Source organism: Cornus florida, unplaced genomic scaffold, assembly GCF_030987335.1.
Source record: "Cornus florida cultivar Cherokee Brave unplaced genomic scaffold, ASM3098733v1 CherokeeBrave_3.0.0_Hap2_Chr08, whole genome shotgun sequence".
Classification (NCBI taxonomy): domain Eukaryota; kingdom Viridiplantae; phylum Streptophyta; class Magnoliopsida; order Cornales; family Cornaceae; genus Cornus; species Cornus florida.
This window is the reverse complement of record NW_026775578.1, coordinates 66,678,779-66,704,510: the sequence shown is the minus strand read 5'-3', so window position 1 is coordinate 66,704,510 and position 25,732 is coordinate 66,678,779. Positions and strand designations below refer to the sequence as shown.

Here is a 25,732-nt window from a genome sequence, read left to right as displayed (position 1 = left end):
AAATGGTCAACTATGGTATAAACAAGGGTATTAACTCCATCAGGAATAGCACGACCTATGGCTTCATAAAAAATGGGAAGACTATCATTATCCTTTTGAATAACATTTTTGATTCGTGTTCGAGAATCTTCAGTTAGATGTTTCTCCCACTAAGATTTTAACATCCCTGAAAATCCTGAAGCGAGAAGATCAACTATTTCTGGTTGACTAAGATTATGTGTAGTAACATAGTTATTAGCCACCATGGAAATATGACTAAGTTTATTAAGAATTTCTTGTTCGGATAACCCATCAATATTCCATTCATAAAGTTTATCAAAAGAAACAGAAAATTGATTTTGAATGTTTCTTTCTTCATATTGAAGATCAGGAGGGGTCGGCCTGGGGTACCAATTTTTGGTAAGACTAGTTGGATTAACGTGTTTATTGACTAATCGATTAATTTCTAAGTTAGAAAAAGCATGTTCGATTTGCTGGATATCAGAGGGGTAACTAGAGGTGGAAGAAGGACTATCAGAATCATCAGTATTATTAATAACAGTGATTGTTTTGTCTTCTTTAATAGCTTTGCCTTTCTCCATGGTTTTGAGAAGAGTCTCGATCTGGAGAATGACAGAAGGATCAGGAAGGGCTTTAGGGAGGCCTTTTCGCTGTGTAGGCATAGAAATAATGGGTGACTCAAGTGGGGTGGAAGTAACAGGAGGAATGGTAGGCTGAGTGAAGGAAAGTTCAATCTTATCAAGTTGAGTCCCAAGAGTATGTAAATATTGATTAGTAAAATTGTTTTGTTTAATGATTTTTCGTGTGTCGTTATCAGTGACTGTGGTAGTGACTTTTAAAGGAGAGGCTGTAATTTCTGTTCCCATATGATCGAGAATTACTGAGTCTAGTGGAGGATGGGAGGAGGAAATTATTGATTTGTCTGGTTTTTTCCACTTGACTTTGGTTAATACATTGACTTGATTATAACAGTTTTATAGATAATCAAAAAATTTGATTTTTAGTTGATGCTTTGTCATAAATCTTTGCCAATGACGGAGGACTCATTGTTGTTCCTTCTCAGTATGATTTTTTCGGAAGGTTTTTCTTTTTACTTTATTTTCCTGGGAGGAGTATTCATCATGTAACTTGGAGAGATTATATTTAAAAGGTTTACTAATAGTATTTAACGAAGGATCTATTGAGTTAAGGTTACCAATAAAATCAGAAGGGGAAGGGGAATTAGGTACAGACTGACACTTGTTATTGGCTGGAGGAGTTTGCTCATAACAAGGATGACTAATTTGTTCTTCGATTTGAATGCCTTTTAACTTAATGTCTTTGAACTAAGGATTAAGTTTTGAATTTTTTCTTGCGAGAGGAGGGACTGCTTCACTATCTTTGTCAATATCTTGTCTAGAGGAAGTAGAGGGACGAGAACGAGTCAGAAGGCGTTGTTCATCAAAACTTATTCTGATTGTGCCGTCAAGATACTCCTGGACTCGATCAAGACTGTAGATGTCATTTTGTATTTTAACTGGATGATTTTCATTCTCAAGAATCCATTCATTTGGTAAAGAAATATCTTTCCAAGTAATAGTTTTCTTGAGTTGAATATTAGCATCAGAAGAATTACTCTCAATTAATAGAGTATAGCCTTTAGCATCTTTCTTCATAACTTTAATGTTGAGATTAGTTCCTTTTGTCTTATAATAAATTCGATATATAAGACCTAGGGGCTGTGATCTAGGAAGCATTTTGTAACCAGAAGTTTTAATATTGAGGGTTAAGGCCTTTAATATGTGAGGATCAGTTAAACTGAGGGTTAGATCTGGATAGCAATTGAAATGAACTGGACCATTACAGAGACTAGTCTTAATTATTCCTAAGAGACTATCATCATAATCGAGAAATCTAGCATCACGAAGGGCTAAGATAACTGAGGCATTGAGACCAGCACCACCAAATGGATTAATGGCCACTTGGACTAGACCTATGTGGATGAAATTGGATCCACGATCTTTATGTCCCTTGATTGCTTTAGTAGTGAGTAACTGGCACTTTTCATGTTCTCTGGACAAAGAGTAGATTTGTTCTACTGTTTTAACTGTGTAGTCACTAAGAAAAGTTGATTTAAAGAAACTAGTTTTGTAGATTTCTCTGGTTGGAATACGAGGAATACTCCAGTCACTAAAATCTAAACTAATATCTTCAATTTGGTATTCTTCTTCATTGACTATGTTTGGAACTGGGGGAGGTAGGCTAGTTCTGGACCTAGAACTCATAGAAGAGGAAGACCTGAATAACCTATTCATGGATACTTATCTCGAACTATCTTTGGATGGTTGACTGGGTAAAACATACTATTTTCATGATTCTCTCAAAGTGGTGCCTAATTCCTATCCACGGGCTCATCCGCTCATGCCGTCCCGCTCAAGCCTCTCTGGGTCTTACTGGTTGGCTCGGGTCTTATTGTTTGGATCTGGACTTATAGGAAGGAGTAAGAATACAATGATATGAGAATCAATAAACCGAATGATTTAAACAGAACAACTAAACAAGATAAATAAAAGAGAAGACATAGAATAGATTACTCAAATATATATATTATGCATATTAAATGGATTATATATATATATATATATATATATATATATATATGTATATTCTCATGCATAAATCAATGGGCCTTTAAACCATCTCAAATCCTTTAAAGGCTTCCTCTCTAGTCCAGGACCCAAATCTTTTGGTCCAAATAATCCAAACCCAGTCCAATAAGCTTAAATAAATAATTAAATAAATAGCCACTTAATAATAAAATAATTTAAATATATCTAGCACATAAACAAAACAAGAATTAACAACCAAGTCATACCATACAAATAAAAATCAACACGCCAACAAATCAATCAACAATTAAACACATAAACACACAATTAACGAGCCCCTTCCTATGTGTTTAGAAAACAGACTTTTTAATGCGAGAGGTCGCTTCGCAAGGTCAAAATATAAATGTGGTTTCGGAAGCCTTTCTAGTTAAAATTTACATTTATAAAACCACTACTACAACTAATGAAGTATAGCGAGTAGGGATCGTCCACAGAGATTATACGTGTTAGAATTTAACTTCGACTCTAGCGTATCAAAAGATTGCAAAGGATAGTTGGATTGGTTTATTACTCTAGAAAACAATTAAATGAAAATGCAATTAAAGTAAACTAGTGAAAGATAGGGATTTAAGAGATATGAAGGGAGGTCTTAGGGTGTTGGAATCACCACTAAGCTCATGTAATTAATCACTTGCTTTCTATCAACGGGGAATACATTATTGCAATCTAGATGTGGCCACAACCATAAACACAATTTGCATGTAAAAGTATGAACCATCTAATGCAAGAGTGAATTGTCTACCTAACCAACATGTAAACTAAGTGTAGAATAACCCACCAAGACAAAGGCATAATCCACCAATTAGTTAACAAATGGGTCTAATGATAGTACACATCAATCTAGAGAATCATGGAATAATAAGTGTGGAATATCAAACCAAGCAAAGATTGTCTACCTACCTACAAGCATGAATTAAATTGTAGAATAACCCATCAAGTGTAAGTATAATCCATCAAATTAATTTACAAACCCATTCAATGAAAGCCATGCTTAGCCATCACTAAATCCTTAATTAATCACACATAGACATGCAACCAACATAGAGAATCTAGTGTAGAGATCAATTCCCAAATAATCACACATAAATCAACAATCACAAGGCTAAGCACTAATCACAACAATATATATATAAATCCCCAAAAATAGAAATATAAGGGTTTAGATTACACAAGACTTAGGGCTTATCTAAGCCCTAAGTGTAGATCTAGCCAATCATGAAGGAGGTGGATGTAGTCATTAAATCCTCAAGGGCAAGCTCCAAACATGGCTCCATCTTCTTCTTCTTCTTCTTTGAAGCTCTAGAGAGAGAGTATGTGGATCTAGAGATGTGTTCTTGAGATGTGCCTCCACTTCCCTATTTCTTTCTAACCCTAATCTCTAACTTTCTAGAGAGAGAAACTACAACAAAATATAAATTACAATGTAAAAATATATGGGTCTCTCTACAAAAATGGTTGAATCACTTTTATAAACAAGGCTTTTAGAGTCCAAGAATGTGAGAACTCGGCCCTAGGATCTCCTCTTTGAAGCAGAGCCCAAGTTGGTTCGAAATGAGCTTTAGATTTGCTTTTTAATAACTTTCGCGAACAGTTCGATTGATCAAACTTTTCTTCGATCGATCAGGGTTCGATTGATCTGGTGTGATTGATCAGGAATTCGATCGATCTGGTGTGATCGATCAGGCAGTTTTTTAGCATCAGCCTCCTTTGGCTCCAAATCAGCCTCCTTTTGCTCCAGATTCTCACCAAAACTTAGTTTTACTCCAAAAAGGCCTTAAGAAGCCATTTTTAACTCGTTTTAACTTTATTGACCTAAAAAAGGAAATAACACAAAATTAGTCTAAAACGAAAAAATAAGATAGATAAAGGTCCTAGAATGCTCAAGCTTAAGGGGTTTAAATACGCACTTTTCAACGCTCATCACACCCCCAAACTTAAATATTGCTAGTCTCTAGCAATGAACTATGAAGTAAAGGAATGAAATGAACAACTAATTAACTATGAACTAAAAAATAATAAATGGATAATGCCACTTTCGCAGGGAACATGATTGCATTTAACATATGCAATAAGCCTTTTAAACCCCTAGGTTACCCCTGGTGGACGAGTGAAGTCTCGTGAGGGTTTCCAAAAATGATACCCATAAACATTAAGCTCATTCTCACAAAAGAGGCACTAATATTGCAAACAAGCACTGGGAGAAAACTACCTCAAGTATGCAATTTTTCAACTATTTCCAAGCAATCTTCCAAAATCTCAACATCAAAAAAGCAAGTATGATCCATCACACATCAAGAAAATGATCATGCAAATCAAAACAACTCTAGAATCCTTTCTGAGTGGACCGACATCAAATATGTTGCTATCTAAGCCAATTAAAGAAATGACCATATCCTTATCCTTAAACTAGCACACAAATCTAGTACCGATCATCAAGACAAATAATAGACCTTTTATTAAAGCTTTATTCATCTAGATGCGCTTATTCTTTTCACTCAATTTTTTTTTTTTTTTACTATCCTAGAGGAACAAAGATGGAAGCATGGTGCAATTTAGTGATCTATTAAGCTTTCTAACCATCCATAAGGTCGAGCGTTAAGTCAATAACTCCCAAATCGGACGGCTTTAGGGCATTAGGTGTTTAAACATCCCTAAGGACTTAAAAGTTCAAATCAACTAGGCTACAAATCAAAACAACCTCCATCTAATCATTTTTCACTTCTCACCTTTTGGGAGAAGTCATCACTTTTATTTATTTATTTATTTTTATAAAAACAAGTTCAATTATTAACCTAGAGTTTGGGCCCTCCACCTTTCGGCGCGAGAAATTCAGTGCTTGATGAGGCTAGAATTCTGGCAACTTAGTGAAAAGGGTTTGTTATCCACTTTTGTCAAGATGAAAGCTTTCAATGCACTACTAGCTCAATTGAGATATAACCAAATCAATAATCAACAAAGCATGTACCCCACAAATGAATGATAGTGTGCGCCTGTACTAGTGTAGAATCCTAGAGTGAATCTCAAAACAATCACAAGATCAAGATAATGTGGACCACAAATGTAAGGAAGATATCAATCTTTTGAAAAATTTACTTCAAAATGACATCCACAAGGCATACAATGAGTATTGGACTCTCAAGTCAAGCAGTTTTTAAATTTTAAGCAATATAGTCCTCAAAAGATCAAAATCATAACTAACATGGATCTTAAATCTCAATCATACAATTAAGTCTCAAACTTAAGTAGAGTGCAACAAAGCTACCTTACCCCCAAACTTAAACTGCACATTATCCTCAATGTGCAATGAGAATAATGGAAAAGATGGAAAGAGTATACCATGGTGGCGAAATTATGAAACTCGGCAATTATCCAATATGAAAAGGGTCTCCCCCAAACTTGGAATCAACAACCTATTTGAATAACCACACTAGCAAACTCACATCAAATATCAAATGGGATAGGAGGTAAATGAAATGATACACTCTAAGGCAATATAACACAAGATGAAAGAAAGATATGAGATCAAGCCTTACACCAAGCATGGAAGTATGCATGACTACACATAAGGGCACAATGGTGAAAAGTTTTTATATATTTTTTTAATGAAAGTATATACAATGAAACAAAATGCAAGAAAAATAAAGAAATAAGAATGAAAATGAATATGACTATACAAGAGATAAAAGACACAATGTGTCATATGGGTGACAAGTTTAATGTCTCTAGCAAGACGGAATACTACTTTGGGAATTTTTTTTTTTTTTTTTTGTGCTTTTGGTGTTTTTATTTATTTATTTTTTTTTTAGACAAAACAAGTATGTACACCAACAAAAATAAAAAGGTAAGTAAATAACAATGCAAGAAGTAAAGATGCAATGAAATAAAGAATGCAAAGAAATAAATTTTTTTTTTTTTTCACAAGAGAAAAGTAATAAAAAAAATAAAATAAAAAAATAACAAAAGTAAAAGAAAATGAAAAATAAAATAAAATAAAAATAGAAAGAAGAAAAAGTTAAAAAGTCAAAGGGGTAAAGCTGTGATAGATCTAAGGATGATCGATCGAAACTCGATCGATCCAAGATGTAAAAACCTGCAGACAACTTCGAACGATACACAGAGATTTGAAATATGCAGAGATTCAAAAATTTTCTAAGTATAGAAGTGAGATCAATCAAAGGGATAACTGAATCGATCGAGAAATAATTGGATTAATCTGGAATAAAGTTCGCACGATACACAGAGAGTTGATTTCTGCAGAGAATTGACTGTAGAGAGGTTCGATCGATCGAAGGGACATTTGTGATCGATCGAACTAGCACCAAATGCCTAATTTTGTAAAAAGAAATGAGGGAGGAATAGAGTTTTGAAACTCTACAAATACTAGTGTTTAACGTCTCTAGCAAGACGTTGGGTCAACTCACTAGTCGAACGTATCAAGAACGGGATATGAGACATCCTTATTGATCCTCTTTTCACTTTTCTCATTTGATGCCTCACGTATGACAATGAAATCATCCTCCAAAAGAATGACTTGAAAAGTAATGAAAGAGATGATATTGTCCCTTTCATCCACGGTCTTGAAAACAAAATCAATCATGGTTGGCCTTGCCTCATTTTTATGCTCTTGAAGTGTATTCAAAGAATCACTTCCTTTGTGAATTGGCAAGTCAATGTCTTTCAAAGACTCATTTGGAATATCAAGAAACACCTTCTCTTCATCCCTCTTCTCTTCCTCAAAAATAACCATCTCTTCACCTTCCAAGTTAGCTAAGGAGTCCATTAGAGAGGTCATTTCATTTTTGGAACTTTCAAAGTTAAAACCACAATTTTTATACATTTCAAAATGGCATGTCTCAAGAGGGTCTTTGGAGATAATAGAAGGAAGGCCCTCTTCAACAAGTTCCTCATCCTCCTCTCCTACCTCTATAGTGGTCAACATCTTCTCACTCTCTAAAGTATCAAGGCCAGAATCAAATAATGATCAAAATAAGGAAAATCCTTAGAAGTCATGTTGTGCTCTATGGACTAGCCATTGGCTCACTTGCCACTTCCTCCTCTATACAAGATAGAGTGTTAGGCATTAGCTCATTTGCTACTTCTTCCTCTTCACTCTCATCATCCTCATCTATATACATTGAAGTTCTTGCCATTTTTTCATTTGCCTCTTCCTCCTCCTCTTAATGAGAAAGAGTGCTTGCAATTTGCTCAACTTGAGCTTCAAGCTTGGCTAAAATTTGAGAATGTGAATTAATAAGTGGAGTTTGTGAAATATGCACATCAAGTAAAGCTAACACTTTTTCTTCAAATCCGGGGGCGTACCTAGAAGGTGGTGGATTTGGTTCTTCAAAAAATGGTGGGGGAGGGTAGTAATTATAAGGAGGATCAAAAGAGAGATCAAGTCCATAATAAGATGATGTATGTTGAAATGAATTGGACTCAATCTCATAAGGATTAAAATGTGATGGAGGAGCATAAGGTGAAGGGAAGAAATTCCCTCCCAAACTTGGATCAAACAATGGCTCTATTCACATTAAAAATCCAAATGTAAGAAATAATGGCCTCCACACAGGCCGATGCTTGGACAAAGATAAAACAATAATTAGCCTCAACAAGGGCTATCACAAGCATATAAAGAAGTGAAACAATTAAACTACGAGATTTTCAAGAAATACTCACAAAGGTCCTTAAGCAACTTTAAATTCCAATACTAGCTTCAAGCTCCAATGATTGCTTTAAGATCCAATGTTTGCCTTCCTTGTAGTTAAGTACCTAATTGAACAAATAATATCAAGAGTAAGAAAAGAATATACAATGGAAAATAAAATAAAAATAGAAGCAATCAAATGAACACTATTGTCTAGTCTAATTCCAACAAAACCGTTAATCCCCCGGCAACGACGCCAAAATTTGACGAGCCCCTTCCTATGTGTTTAGAAAACAGACTTTTTAATGCGAGAGGTCGCTTCGCAAGGTCAAAATGTGAATATGGTTTTGGAAGCCTTTCTAGTCAAATTTACATTTATAAAACCACTACTACAACTAATGAAGTATAGCGAGTAGGGATCATCCACAGAAATTATACGTGTTGGAATTTAACTTCGACTCTAGCGTATCAAAAGATTGCAAAGGAGGGTTGGATTGGTTGATTACTCTAGAAAATAATTAAATGAAAATGTAATTAAAGTAAACTAGTTTAAGATATATGGAGAGAGGTCTTACGGTGTTGGAATCACCACTAAGCTCATGTAATTAACCACTTGCTTTCTATTAATGGGGAATACATTATTGCAATCTAGATGTGGTCACAAACACAAACACAATTTGCATGTAAAAGTATGAACCATCTAATGGAAGAGTGAATTGTCTACCTAACCAATAAGTAAACTAAGTGTAGAATAACCCACCAAGACAAAGGCATAATCCACCAATTAGTTAACAAATAGGTCTAATAAGAGCACACATCAATCTAGAGAATCATGGAATGTGCAATAATAAGTGTGGAGTATCAAACCAAGCAAAGATTGTCTATATACCTACAAGCATGAATTAAATTGTAGAACAACCCATTAAGTGTAAGTATAATCCATCAAATTAATTTACAAACCCATTCAATGAAAACCATGCTTAGTCATCACTAAATTCTTAATTAATCACACATAGACATGCAACCAACATAGAGAATTTAGTGTAGAGATCAATTTCCAAATAATCACACATAAGACAACATGTAATTAAAATAGAGAATCATAAGGAAGAATTAAATCAATAATCACAAGGGTTTAGATTACACAAGACTTAGAGCTCATCTAAGCCCTAAGTGTAGATCTAGCCAATCATGGAGGAGGTGGATGTGGTCATGAAACACTCAAGGGCAAGCTCCAAACATGGCTCCATCTTCTTCTTCTTCTTCTTTGAAGCTCTAGAGAGAGAGAGTATGTGGATCTAGAGATGTGTTCTTGAGATGTGCCTCCACTTCCCTCTTTCCTTCTAACCCTAATCTCTAACTTTCTAAAGAGAGAAAGTACAACAAAATATAAATTACAATGTAAAAATATATGGGTCTCTCTACAAAAATGGTTGAATCCCTCTTATATACAAGGCTTTTAGAGCCCAAGAATGTGAGAACTCGGCCCTAGGATCTCCTCTTTGAAGCACAGCCTGAGTTCGTTCGAAATAAGCTTTAGATCTGCTTTTTAATAACTTTCGCGAATAGTTCGATCAATCAGACTTTTCTTCGATCGATCAGGGTTTGATCGATTTGGTGTGATCGATCAGGAATTCAATCGATCTGGTGTGATCGATCAGACTAGGCAGTTTTTCAGCATCAATCTCCTTTTGCTCTAAATCAGCCTCCTTTTGCTCCAGATTCTCACCAAGACGTAGTTTAACTCCAAAAAGGCCTTAAGAAGCCATTTTTAGCTCGTTTTAACTTTATTGACCTAAAAAATGAAATAACACAAAATTTGTCTAAAACGGGAAAATAAGATGGTTAAAGGTCCTAGAATGCTTAAGCTTAAGAGGTTTAAATACGCACTTTTCAGCGCTCATCAACAATCATCATATCGATAATTCAAATAAAAAAAATAAACAAATAATTTAATTTAAAAGCAAATAAATCCAATAAATTCATTTAAAGGTAATTAATTCAATTAAATAATTCCTTTAAAATATAGGGGTATTACATACAACTACACCTTTAATATTAAAGACATATTCACTATTGAATTTGAAGTCTTTAATATCCCACATCAGATTGCATCACTGTTACACCTCCAATTTAGTTAGATACCTCGATCTATGCAGTATTTGACTTAGGGTGTATCTCAATTACCTAATTTATTATTTTTCAGTGATCCTATCCTAGATTGAAAATATGCAATTAATCACAAGTACTAAGATGCCTTGCAATCTCAATGAGTTATATACTTTGACTAGTATTTATATTTGAGATTTAGATCTACAAAAGTTAACCAGACTTTTGTTATCATAACTAGTATTATCTCTATCTCACTTTATTGAGAATATCAGATGTTAAATCTTTCATATCAAATATACTATTTAGTATATCTTTAAATTTTTTTTTTTTTTAAGGCATACAATGACTTATGCATCACATTTATGTCATTGTCTCGGTACTAGCCTTAATTCACTCAAGAATTTATAGGCTTGCACACTTAACTCTTAAGCTTGAACAATGAACTACTCTAATTATCCCATTAAATATTTTCCTCACAGGAAGCAAGATGCACTACTATTATAACTAATATTATAAATGAGTTTTGGTCCTATCCAAAATCTCTTAGGATTAAGAACCCCCACATTTATAAGTTTTTCTTATTTAATGAGGTAACTCGTAGTAAATTCATCTAAGGAGAATATCCCCCCACAACATTGGGATAATCCTGAATGATGTATTTATCATGGTTTTCTAAGTCTTGAAATACCACATACTAAATATTTCACATCATCTATCTTTCCAAGGTTCTATATATTTGTTTCTCAACAAACATACTTAATAGTCTCTAGTGCATATGTACTCACTTTATCTCTAACTTATTCTTTTAATAATTCACCGACATTACTGTGAATTAATGCTAAAGATATTAATTAGATTGGGCTCTTATTAATATGTGCTTCTATATTTCTCATAATTATGACTTGAGTTATTTATGTTTAGGTTCGTGTTAATTTAGTCATATTAACATGTCATAACCTTTCTTGTGTAACACATCACATAACTCAATCATTTAAACAAATAACTCACTTATTATTTAAGCTTTGGATACATCACCACATAGTGAGCACTCATTTCTCAGCTATCATTACTAGTTAAAAGTGAGTTCTTAGCTATCATTACTAGCTTAGATTATGTGAGTTTATGCAGCGGAAGATATATGTGGAAAGTTTAAGTTTTTAAGGAAAAGAATAAAAATTTGTGTCTTTCTATTTTAATCAGCTTTACTTAATTTAGCAATTAATCAATTAATCACATGCAAGATAAAAGTAAAGTAAATCAAATAGAGTTTGAGATTGACACCAGAATTTTTAGCGAGGAAATCCCAATTAGTATAATAGACCAACTGTTGTGGGAAAAACCTCATGTACTGTGCAGTCCAAAGTAAATTGATCCACTGTGTTTTAAACAAAGTACAATGGACTTTGACTTAGTCTGACACCCTATCGTTCTACCAAATACCAATCGTTGATAATCTTCTGGCTTTGCGACGTCCCGCCCAATAGCTCTCGACCTTAGACTTACTCTTGATATCTATAAAAGGATTGCTGGAAAATCAAACCACACTCCTCAAATGCTTTTACCCTTTTAAAGTGTGATCACTTCACCTCTATTCTTTAAGATCTAAATTTGATATAGAAGAAATGGATCTGCTTTCTCTGATTATTGTAGATGCAAGATTCAATAAACTTTAAACACGATTAGGAATTTGAACAATACTCTAAACTTACTCTTGTGTTTATATGTATGTTCTAGAAATAAAGACAGAAAAATCAGATTTGATATTTTGCAAAATATATCTCAAATAGGCCTTTTAAGAATCAAAAGATGTAATGCAAAAGCCGTATCAACCTAGATGTAAATCAAAGTTTATATAGACACTTCAAAGACCTAGATATGCATAGGAAAAGGTAATTTTCGTGCATAGGACTTTTGGAAGGAATTCTATATCAAATAGGAAGTATAATCAGAACAGGAAACAAAGTTGCCTGAAATTGCTGAAGGTCTTGAACCGGTTCAAGAAAGGCTGAACTAGTTCAAGATGGTCAGTCTTGAACTTAAAGGCCCGACACTAGGAAAAATTTCTGATTTGGTAAGTTTGAAAAATATAACAAGTATGAAAAGTGTCCTAACCTTCTAACTCAACTTCCTAAAGTGTTGTTCATACATTTTTCGTAGATCTCAGTATATCAAACTTGGACAACTTTCCAATTCCGCAGCCAATCTCGATCTTGAATTTTAAACTTGGAATTACAACTTGATCGGACTTATTTTGACACCAAAATTAGCCAATTACAAAAATTATATCTCACAGATTAAGCACACTCTTCTCATATCTCATTACTAGCTTGTGATGGGCACCCACTTCTCTGTTATTACCACTAGCTTGAAATTAAGTTTGCTCAGCTATTAATTCTAGTAGCTCTTAAATTTAGTACACTTATCTAAGTAATCTACCTTGGTAGTAGAGTACTTTGTTTTGAATAATATTCTTAAAAAACTACTACTTTATAAGTAGTATAATTCCCTCCTACAAAAGCATATATGACGTATAACTCAAATAGCTTATACCTAAAATGACTATTCATCATCCTCCTGTTTTTTTCTACCAAGTTGAGAGCTAGAGCCAACTAACAGATTTTCATTTTACTCTTAAGTTCTGTGCACCTCATTAATCATTTTAGCTTATAGCTAAGCTAACTAGTTTGTAGCTCAATAACATTTTAGCTTTTAGCTAAATTATACATTATACCAAACTAACTTGATTTAGTTTGTCTCAGTGTACTAGATTAGTGTATCCATAACACTTTTTATTAAACTCTTTAGAGTTGTTGGAAAATCTTCTCTTATTTAGTCTATTCACAACTATACGTGTCTTAAGCACTAATATAGATCTTTTTCCCTTGACTATCGGGAGAATTGACATAGCTAGACTAGTCAATTTTTGTTTGTTGTATTAATTACACAAACCAATCATGAACTCATACAAAATTAATAATATCACACATTAAATAAACTATATTATAAAATTGAATTACTATGCACACTAAGTAATTCAACTATATAGTTCAATATTATATTATATAATTAATTATATCACATAATTAATCTAGGAAATAATAATATTTAGGAGAAGACTTTACTTCCTTAAAGCTTTGTAGATCATTCTCCAATAAACATGCTACAAAATCAGGACCAAAAGATTTAAATGTTTTAGCCCTATTGCTATGTCTAAGCTCATCCTTATTTTCATTGTATGATTTATGCATAAGAAAATGATATAAACTACTGTTATGAACATAACCTATCAAAGATTTTTAATGCACTCCACCACATGGTATGATATTGTCTGCTTTGAGCCCGAACCCGCATAGTTTTGTTCTTGGGTTTTATCCCAAAAGGTCTCATATCGACCAATTGAAGATAACACCACCACATAAAAGTACTTCACCTTTCCCTTACCTAGGCGATGTGGGACTGTGCAGTTGTAGCTCGCCCAATATACGTGGTAGCCTGTCAGTACCTCTTGAACCCCGCCCACGGCATACCGACCCACAAGGTCGCAACATTTTAGGACCCACTTTAACTCTCATATGAGTAGGAACTGCAACCTTAGTTAGATACTCCCATACTTTTAAGAATTTATAGGAAGATTTTTGACCTTTCCATAATTCATATGGTGTCACATTAGTTTTCTTTTAAAGTATTTTATTGAGAATATAATTTACAGAAAGCAAAGCTTTCCCCCACAAATTATGAGTTAAACCAGAACTTATCAACATAACATTCATCATTTATTTTAAAGTACGGTTTTTGCGTTCAGTAACACCATATTGATGAGGTGTATAAGGAGTGGTAGCTTGATGAATGATACCATGTTCTAAACTAATATCAACACATGGTGTTTTGTATTCATTGCTTCTATCATTTCTTAACACCGTGATCTTTTTGCCAAGTTGATTATCAACCTCATTTTTGTAATGTTTAAACATTTCTAAGGTTTCATGTTTACTTCGTAGCAAATACACATGACAATATCTTGTGCAATCATTGATAAAAGTAACGCAATACCTTTTTCCACCTCTAGTTGGCACAAATTTAAGATGATATAATGTACTACAGAATATCATATTACAAAATTAAAATAATTCAACCAATATTGAATTATATAAATAATTCAATAATCTACTTATATAATATGCTTTAATTTCACATAATATTGAACACATCAATATTTAACATATTATCATATAATAATGTATATTGCATTATTTTATTATATCTCAATTATTAGTATAATCTATACTTGTTTATATCTTAAATAAAAGCATATAATAAAATATACACAAGGAATAAATTGTCTTAAGATTGTTGAAAAATATATATTTCATATGACATTAATTTAAGATATAACTAACCTTATACTAATATTCCATGAGATAATTTCTAATATGCTTAAATAATTAATTAAATATGCAACTCGATATTTAATTAAACATTCAAATTAAAGCAATAAAATAATAATTACTAAATAAAGAACCTGAACCGAGACTAGTATTGGATACTATGTCTTTAAGATAATTTATGCCCCATATGGTGTTGACGGACTCAATGGTGCTTGTCTCTCAGGATACAACAATCTACATCCACCAGTAGCAGCACTTCAAACTTATAAATACAACGAACCTCCTCTATGTAATACTCTCTATGAATCAAAAATGTATCTCTCCTACATAAAAAATGAATTGGGTTCGATCCGAACCATTTGGCTTAGACCAATTGCAATATGGTTCATTGCTATAAATGTTTGGTCTAATTGTTCGAACCATTTGACCATATGGCTTAAACCCACACACACTTGGGTTAGGTTCAAGTTGAGAGAGGGCAGAGAGAGAATGAAAAAATTAACGAATTAAAATGATAGCAGCATGGGTATTTATAGAGAAACTGGTGTCTTTTAGTTATTGGGTGTAGGGGCGAAGCCAGCTTGTGCCTAGGGGGGGAACAGGCCCCTTAGCCTGGCTCCGCCCTATGTATATATATGGTTTTTAATTTATTTTTTTTAACATATATATATAGAAATTTGTATATTATGTTCCCCTTAAAATTATTAGTTTCCAAAATTTATTTAAACTTTTTCTATTTTTTATCTTTTACTCTTTAAATTTCTTTAATTACCTTTTTAAAAAGGTTAAATTTTCCTTATTTAATTATGCTCTAATTTGTTTCCTTTAAAATTCATTTTTTTTTTACCTTTTTTTCTTCTTATTCTTATTTTTAAAAAAAAATATATTCCCACTATGCCCCCCTGAATTCAAATCCTAGCTCCACCCCTGATTGGGTGTGTCTATTTACAAAAATGTTCCATCCATTGCACATTTCCATTATTAGTCAAAACGTGACCTCTTGTCATACAAGATGTCTGTTTAGTCTATAACTACCACACCTCTTGGTTTTTATTGATATACTGATGTACATTCTTTATACATCAATGTTAATGAGATACAGGGCTCTGCATACAACAATATACCACCCTTTCACAGGATATTCACATTGTCATATATGATATTCATGTCCTTGCATAAACATCTTTTGAAAGAATTCGCGATATGATAGTGGTTGTATTTTTCAACAGACACTACGTTTAAGGATGTCTTTCATGTAATCTGATCAGATAAATTTCATTCACAACTCCAAGACAGCCGGACTAGATGATGAACAGAGGATGCAGAGAAGCTCTGCTTTGATCGGCGATCTTTCATTATGATACACTTCTTGCCTTTGCGGTGTATCTTTTATTACTTTATAAAATTTGCTTAACATTCAACAAAAAAAAAAAAAAAAAAAAAAAAAAGTAGTCACAAAAGGAGATATGGAAATCGATCAAGACCATAAACTAGTGATAGATGATGTGGTAGTTAGAAAGAGGGGCATAGCCACCGCATAGCATACCCCTCCATAGGGTGAAAATCACATCCAGTGAAATAGTAGGCCATTTTCACCATTTTGGAATAAGTGAAGGAGAATTGGCCACATCAATTAAAAATCTTGGGTAACTAAATTTTCACCACCCTTGTATTTCATATATAAAAGCTTTAAATATTGTATTCCATATATATAAACGCATTTAAATATTGTATCCAAAATACGCCTGTCTTCTTCCAAAATATGTTGTCTTCTTCCTTTCTCTCTTTAAAAGCTTCATCAGCTTCCATTAATGGACTCTCCAAAGACTCACAGTAACTTTTGAACTTCAAAGCTTCACTTCAAAACCCAAATATACTCCAAAAACCCATGTAATTTCACTGGAGTATTATGCTGAAACTCCAGAGTATCATTCATAGATCTAAGCTTTATTCATGTAAATCTCGATTTTTTGTCTATTTTTTCTTATCTGATTAAAGAGCACAAACATCACTGGTTCGCACTCTTTTTAGTAGAATTTTGTTGGGATTTTACATATAACATAAGCATGAAATATAGTTAGTACTGCTTGGGATACAAAATACGTATTGCTTGGGATGTTAAGTAGGATTATGTTGGGATGTTACGTACAACTTATACTGATTTAAATTACAAACTGTTGGGATGTTATGTACAAATAATTTATTAGGATTATGTTGGGATGTTGCGTACAACTTATATTGACTTAAATTACAAACTATTTGAGATGTTATGCAGTACACAAATAATTAAACAAAAAAACCATGCCAATTCAGATGTTGCTCTATTCCAATATTGCTATGTTAATTTGGAATAAAATGACCTAGTATATGAAGAAAGGGAAGTAAAAATTTATGAAAATAAAGTAATTGAGAAATAGATGTGTGATTTGTTTGTGATTCGTTTTGGAAACAAATCAAAGAGAAATCGAGATTTGAAAGAAGAAAATAAGTAAACAACGATCTCTTTCTCTCTCTAACTTTCTCTCTCTGAAACCTTTAGGCAAATTTAAGCAAGGCGGGATTTGGGTTGATTGAAATATCATTAATCGTCCTTCTCGCGTTCCAAATCTCTACGTAAACTGCAAAATCTGGGTTGTTGAAATATTTTGGAAAGAAACAATATTGTAGAAAAAAATCAAAATCTGGGTTGCTGAAATGGCGGGATTTGGGTTGCTGAAATGGGTTGTTGAAAATAAGGGAGGGAAGAAGAAATAGTATTTGTGAACACTGTATACATATATATATATATATATATATATATATATATATATATATATATATATATATGGAAATTGTGTATAAAACAAATAAACATTTTTACCCACCTTAGTAACTACTGTTCATTAACACAAAAGGGAGGAAATGGGCTACTGTTGGACTGGAGGTGATCCTGGTCCCCCCTCCATGCACAAAAATCAATAAGTCTATAATGTGTGGAAATGAATTATGGACTCAGGAAAGATACAATAATTGAAGAACATAGAAGCCTCCATCTAACAATTTAAACTGAAATTTTATCGTATTTAAGGAGTAGCACAGTAATAAAAAATATTGGGCACCCCCAACCCCCAACACCCCACACCCCCCCCCCCCCCCCCCCCGCGCGGGCTCCAGATGAGGGATCATTCAAACTGAACTTTGACACCGCCTTTGATTCTTCTAGAAAATTATGTGGTGGTGGGATGATTTTGCGCAACCACTTTAGGCAGCCTATTACAGTTTCCTCACTCTTCTTTTCCAATGTGGGGAGTCCTTCTCTAGTGGAAGGCTTAATTCTTCGGGAATGTTTATCTCTTCTCCGACTTTAGGGGTATCACAATGTCATCGTGGAAGGGGATTGTCAGCCTGTTATGCGCCTCCAAGCAACTGATGAGGCTTTATGTGTTCATTTTCACGATGTTTATTCTCTCCTTTGTTTATGTATTGGTTCCTCCTTGGCTTGGGTGCCTCGCCAAGGTAATGTTGTAGCTAACTTGTTGAGCAAAAAGGCTCTTGCAGCCGCATGTTCTGATCTCGAGTGGAGTGTCTGGCCCACGTGACTGCTAGACGCTCTTAGCTCTGACTGTATTTTTCCTCCTTGTGAATGATATGGTTTTTCGTTTGGCGTAAAAAAAAAAAAAAAAAAAAAATTTGCGACAAACAATTAATGTATTTCAATTACAATCATTCGAATATATTAATTGGAATCACAGATAATAGCACAAATAATATTTTAATAACAATATCAATTACAAATTTATATGGCGCACAAGGTCAAAACAAGAGTCACAAAAGACGGAATGGAAATCGAATAAAACCATAAACTGGTCATGGATGCGTAACCCCCTATGGCACAAAGATCTATAAGACTATCAAGTGTATGTGGATATGAAATAAGAAAAGTCGGTCAAATTATGGACTCAGGAAAGTTGAAATCATTGAAGAACATGAAAGGCAGCCCTTGTAGGAGTTTTGTTGTTGAATTGTCTCTTTCCATTCAAATAAATTAATTGGGATCTTAGACATTTCTTCTATTTATAAAATAAACATTTGCAGTCAATTATGAGCATTGAAGATATAAGAACATATGGACCCTCATGAAGATATTTATGGTCATATGGGTATGGCATATTCCTTTTTCCAATATTCAGTGGGCCTAAATTTTGGACTTCAATAACACTCATTTTTTTTATATAGACTTTTCAAAATTGTCTGTATCCACCTTAAGTCACATAAAGTGGTAGTAGGAGTGAGAGTGAGAGTGAGAGCGAATTCAAGAACGGGAGCGTGAGAGCGGCATAATTAAGTTATAAGTAGTGAAATTTTGAACGAGAGCGTGCACGGAACGTGAGAGCGGAAGCGCGTTCAAAGAATAAGAGTGACACCTATTGAGAAGGATTGTGTGACTTAGTGTACACCTCCTACAGGAATCTGATTATTGATGAAAAAAAAGAAAGAAGAAAACTAGAGAGCAACAAGAAATAAGGGGGTACTTAGTTGACATAAACCCCAAAACAGCACAAATATCTTTACAGTAGATAAATTATTCTATTATTTTATTAGAGTATAAAAAAATTCATGTTACATTGACACATATTTGTCGTACATATTCAGTCCATTTCATTACATCAAACGGATCTGAATTCAAGAAATAAATTAATGAACGAGGTACAAACCACTCTGTTATCTGCTAGACAAGATTTATTCATGCTTCATACAAGTATTTAAGTATAAATTAAACTCAATACAAGCACTTAGCAGCATACATATCCATGCTCATATGGGTATGGCATCGATGTACAATGAGACGACATGATATTTCCACACTTTATCAGGATGAGTATATCCATCACTAGTCTTGAAGAAGCAATCCACTAATCCGGTAAGGTTGACACTTCTCCTTAGGATATGCTTGGAGATGTAGTTTGGCTTGAGGCATTCCTCATTGATATCTTTCCACGCATCTGCAACCCCTTTATTGAACACATCAACAACCTTTTCTTTTGTCATCTTGCCGGGATTCTGCCTCATGTAGCATATAATCCCGGTAGCAACATTTCCGGTCTCCAGATCTTCCTACAAAGATTAAAGATTTATAACTGTTAATTAAGATGTTTACATTATAACATAGGACCACAATTGTATGTATACAAATGGCATTTCGTTATCCATTTTTTTCATCTCCATCTCGTGATATAGCGTATTGCACTGTGATGTAGTGTGTTGTGCAGCTAATTTACTAGTGCATAGGAATATACAGGATGTGGGATGGGAAAAGATCCATGTTCTTTTTTTCAAATGCATCAAGTTACGTATTATATAAATGTGTATATATATACCTCATAGTCTACTATGTCGTCCATGAGCCTCACAACTTTGCACGAAGCAACCAAAACTTTAGGTTTCTTTACTACCCAGTCAAATACCTCAGCCATGGCAATCCCTCTCATGCCCAAATAGGATGATACTGTGACCAAGTAATAACCTGCGGTTTTAAGCGCATTGACCATGTACTCATCGTAAGATGGCACGTATCCTTCTTTGTACCACTTAGCCTCCAAATAGTAACTGCTTGATAGTTCTTTAAACTGGCATTGAACAAAAGTGAGTATATGAGTTACTTGTCATAACAAATAATAAAACGGTAGAAAAGAAAGAAAAAAAAAATAGAAATAGCCTTACAGCAATTTTCGAGCCCTCAACGCTATACGATCTTCCATCCTTTGACACTTCCTTGTCAAATTCTTCATAGAGATTTAGGAGAGTTCTGTAGAATACCTGCATGTAATCTGGAAGATCATCCATGGCACTCCAATCCCACCTAAAAGTTAACAACACGGTTTCCATATTCATTCAATTGAAGATCAAACATAATCATCCACAATGAAAAAAAGAATTTGGGGTGTAAATATTATACCTCTGTATTGCCTCTGTAAAAGGTTTAAGCTCTTCAAGTGTACCATATGCATCATATGTGTCATCAAGAACCGAAGACATAACAATAACTTTAGCGAGCATGACCCGTGGAACCGTGTAATGAGGTTCAAAATACGCTGCCATAGCCCAGAAATAGCACTCAACCAATCTGTTCCTCGCATAAGGAAGTTTTGTTTCAAACTCTAGGTCTTTCCACCACCTATATACAATAGAAGAGATAAATTAAATTTATTAAAAATGAATTATCTTTGTGTTGATCACTACACACATAGGCATAAATCTGCTCATTACCTTGACATGTGGCAAAGTTCTTGCTTGTGCAACAACTGTACCAGATTGAAGTCATATTTCGCAAACTTCAATAACAATTCGTTCTTAGAATCGCATTCTTCATAGACAGAGATGTAATGCCTTGCTTCTGATCTTGGGATGCCTTTGCGGAGGGGTTGCTCTAGGGCATGAATTACTTGCTTTGCAATAAAAGGGCATAGTGCATCAGTATCCACAGACTTGAGGTGAGCGGTTGTGAAAGCAAGAGCCTCATCTAGAATATCTTCTCCATGTGTCCTCAAGAACGCGGCTTCATACAAGCTCAACATACCCATTACATCCCGAGTGAGGTTTTCCTTGAATTTACCGTTGCTGTCTCTAAATTTGTTGAAGACATCTGTTTCATAAGCCATCATATACAGTATCAGCCATGTGTGCAAGTGATGTGAATGTTGTGCATATATATGATTTCTTGCTTTTATATGTATAGGTACGTGTGAATGCGCGCATGCTCTGATTGATATATATATGTATGTGTGTGTGTGATGAGGAGCTTACCAGAAGGCATTTTATGACCATATTGTCTGAATACTCGAAAATGAGTTGCAGCAGTGTTCAAATCATTGTATTCTTCATGATTTTCGAATTGAGCATGAGAGTGAAAGATTTGTTTCAACTGCTCATCGATCTCTTTCTCAAAGTGATAGAAGATACCAAGGCGATCGAGTGTGTTAATCAAATTCATTTTCTCTGTTGCTTTACTTTTTGCATCTATTAGCATACTTCGAACTACTTCTTTCAGCACTTCAACCTCTTTAGCATACCTTTCATATGCCTGCATACCCAAATAAGAGCAACACAATTATACAACGCAATACATAACAAGATATTACCTATTACATATACATATAAAAATATATATTTGTGTGTGTATATATAAAAATCACATGAATGTTACCTCGTTATCTAGATAGAATGAACTGAAACGATCACCCCATAAACTAGGCTCAAAGTTTGCTCCGGGACGGACAGTGTCGGGGTTGCAGTTCATCGGATTAGCAACTTCAACGGAGGCCATTTGAAGATGTAAGTACGAGGTGACTAAGTTTTACTTGTATCAAGAGTTAAATGTAAGGGCTATCAGCTATGCAATATACACTTCATCTACATGCATATTTATAGGAAGGAATGGGGTACTCATACTCCAACGTGAAATATAATTTAGTTGACAAGTCTTTTGTTCTTTTGTGACATTGTGACGGGTAGAAGAAAATTATTGGGACGGCTTTGTAGACTAAAAGTATAGACGGCATGCATAGCCCCTACCTCCGTATATTTTGGCACAATATATTTATATATTAACAAACGTAGTAGTTTAATAATATTTTTTTAATCACTCAAAGTAAAGTGAGACTTTTCTATATATATATATATATATTATCCATGATAAGTACACCTTCACTTCTTACCGACGTAAGCTGTTGATAGTTGAATAGACTTTAGGTTTTGGTGCTTGTTGAATTGGGTTGTCTAATATGTCATGTGTTCAAATGTTTTAAGGCCTACGTGCTACTCTTTCTGCAAGTTTAGTCTTTCTCTTAGTAACAATTTCTAAGTATCAATGTACCAGGACTCTTCCTTAACAAAAAAATATATATATATATAGATATATATACCAGGACTCTTTTGGTCTTCTGAAGACTTTTTTCTGTTTGCCTTTCTTAGTGTAGACTTTATGATTTTTTCCACTAACACCTTGCAATGAGTTGCCTTTGAATCTGGTAGGTGTGAGGGGAACACGAAGAACTTAAGAGGTTATAGGGTGGAAAGAGGCGTGAGAAAAAGATAAAGCTATTTTTTGATAATGAAGAAAATTTTATCTTACCTCTTCAAAATAATTTTGTAGGAAATATAATATGATTGGCAAATTCTGGTCTCAAAAGAAGGATTGATCTTGTAATTTTTTATTTTAAGTTACGTGTGTGGAATGGTAGTGGAATAATAATTTGAAAACACCTGGGGGTGAATAGGTGAAGCTTAACCCTTTATCCGATTTTTTGCTTCCTTTTAAATTTAATGAAATAAATCTAAAACAATCCCAAGAAACAAATATAAAGTGCAAGAAAAATAAAGAACCAGAGATAGAGATTGACATTACGTTTTTAGCATAGAAATCCTATTGGAAGAAAACCAAAGAGCACGAGAAAAAATCTGAGTCTCCTTTGTAGCATGACCAAATTCTTCTTCCTTCAAATCTAAATTTTGAGAAGGTAACAACAAATCCTACTTTGTTGAACGACATATGTACAAATCTTCAGGTTGCTTGAACTCCGATCCAAATAAGAACATCAACATAAATTACTTATATTTTTAAGTGTGTGCTCTCAAATTGAAAATACAAAACACTCAAAATAATTCTCAAGAAGGCTTTCTCAAAAGTTGCTGAAAATTAATTTTCTAAAGCCATGAAAACCTTGGAGAGAAAAAGTGTTTATATAGATGTTAAAGAGACCTAAATATACTTGGAAGACAAGTTTAATTCGTGCAAAAACGATAGGATTTTGTATGTCCTGACATAGCAAATTTGATGAGTTGAGGAAGACATTTTGTCTTTATATAAATCTGTGGTTCATTCGATGTTTTATATATTTCGATGTTTTATATATTATTGGTGAATAATGTGTATTGGTTGATTCGGTATTTAAAATGAGGTATTCACTTGACTACACAAGTAATTTATAGGTATATGAAGGTGTTCATATTCAGGATATATAAATTGCAAAAATTGCGTTATCATAAATGGTTCATGTTCGGTTATAAATGATTGACTCATTATTAATTAAGAGATGAACTCGATCTAGGGATATGATAAGCAAATTTTGAGATCCGTCGCAACAATCTACTCCTTATCACCGTCATGGCGAATGACTCTCAAGCGTAAGAGAGGTATAGACTCTTGTACTGGTTGATAATTACTTTGATTTTTTAGCAGTACCCGTAGGGTCTAATGACCAGTACTTTGGGTAATCATTAATTAATAGTATTGGAATATACTCTCAAGATCTGCGTCAGTGCTATCGCATTTATTTTGACTTGATTAATTTGATCACGAGAAATTCAAGGGCGCCGTCGTAGTTTAGATGAAATAGTTTTTATATATTTATATATTATTTTTGTCAAATAAGTGCTTTACATGATCAAGTGAAAAATAATCAAGGAGTTGAAATAAATGAAATAATTTATGGGTCAGATTGATGACTATTACAATCCCATAGCTAAATTAAGAATAGATGAATCATTACATAAATTGACTTTGTAGAAATCACTATTCTAAATGGAGAGCAATTAATTCTATATAATGGTATTCGAATTAATTAATGGACTAATTGAATTGAGTCAAAAGAGGTTAATTGCGTCAATTATTAGTCTATTGGTGTCATGAAAAAAGTGAACCCAAAAGATTCCTTCCGATAGACCCACTAATATATTCAATCCCCGTGAGAAAAGTAAAATACAAAGAAAATTGTATTGGTTGATAGGGGCACCCATGTGCTATGTTAAATTGATTCAGCCACTCTTGGTTGATTATAAGAATTGATTTTTTCACTTCAAGAAACTAATATAAAAAGCGAGTTGTCTCCCACTATACATAAAAAAACAATTGGAAAGGTAATTGAAAGGAGAGAGAGAGAGTGTGTGTAACATATATACGAGAACAATTGGAAAGGTAATTGTAGAGAGAGAGTGTGTGTGGAACAATTGGAAAGGTAATTGTATAGAGAGAGAGTGTGTAACATATACTTGCATTTCTCTATATATTACCGCTGCCATTTAAACTCTAGGGTTTCTTTTACATCTTTTGATCCCACCATCAATGGCTTGAGGGAAATTCATTGAAGAGGTCATATGCGTGATTCTTGATTGTTAATTTCAGTATTGGAGGCTCGGATCTTTAAGTTCCACCATTAGAGGCTTGGATCAAAGCTTTGTTGGGCTCAAGTTAAAATCTACAATTTCAAAGGATTGATTTAGCGATTTACTAAAATCACTATGGTGAGCATTCATCTATTGTTATATATGCATATGTATATAACATCATCTGTTTTCATCAAACCCAATTGATCTATACATGAACACCTCTTTGGGCAATAGTCCAGCCGGTATAAACCCATCTCCCTAAATGGGAGGTTTGGGGTTCAAACTTTGGTGGAGGCATGAGTGTGTGAGTTTGCTTAACCTTCCAAAACAAACCAAAAAAAAAATACATTTTTGGAGTTTTTACATACTTCCACATTATTTAAAAGTATCATTTCCCAACAAAAACGACTCCCCAAAATCTAATAAAAAGGGAATCTAAATTTAACTAAAACAACACTTTCTAATTTTGTTCCAAACGAGTTGGACCAATTCATTTTTGGCAGACTTGAAAAAAATTTCAATGAACACTAAATATTTCCCAAGTCCTAAAATAAAAAAATAAACTACAAAGTGTCCTCACCACATACCTTAACAACTAATATGATGTTATCTTCAAACAAAAGTATATATATATGCTCGCACTTTGTCCAACTTTCCAATTCCACTTCTGACATTCACATTTTAAAATAAAAAGTAAAATTATAGCTCAATCAGACTCGTTTTGACACCGAAATTCACCAATTACAAAATTTTATATCACACCGCATATTGTAAATCCATGTGTGGCATGATGATTAGAC

The 25,732-nt window shown here is 33.7% G+C and overlaps 1 protein-coding gene across 1 annotated transcript; it reads right to left on the bottom strand.

Annotated features, from left to right (window-relative positions):
* Positions 1-19,342: 19,342 nt before the first annotated feature.
* On the bottom strand, positions 19,343-22,175 carry LOC132271934 (valerianol synthase TPS1B-like). Its single transcript, XM_059773437.1, has 7 exons — positions 21,973-22,175; positions 21,573-21,849; positions 21,036-21,411; positions 20,725-20,943; positions 20,490-20,628; positions 20,147-20,395; positions 19,343-19,883 (listed from the first exon to the last, which is right to left on the bottom strand). Exons 1-7 carry the CDS (start codon positions 22,090-22,092, stop codon positions 19,584-19,586), a joined length of 1,680 nt encoding a protein of 559 aa, XP_059629420.1. The 5' UTR covers positions 22,093-22,175; the 3' UTR covers positions 19,343-19,583.
* Between the last annotated feature and the right edge of the window lie 3,557 nt (positions 22,176-25,732).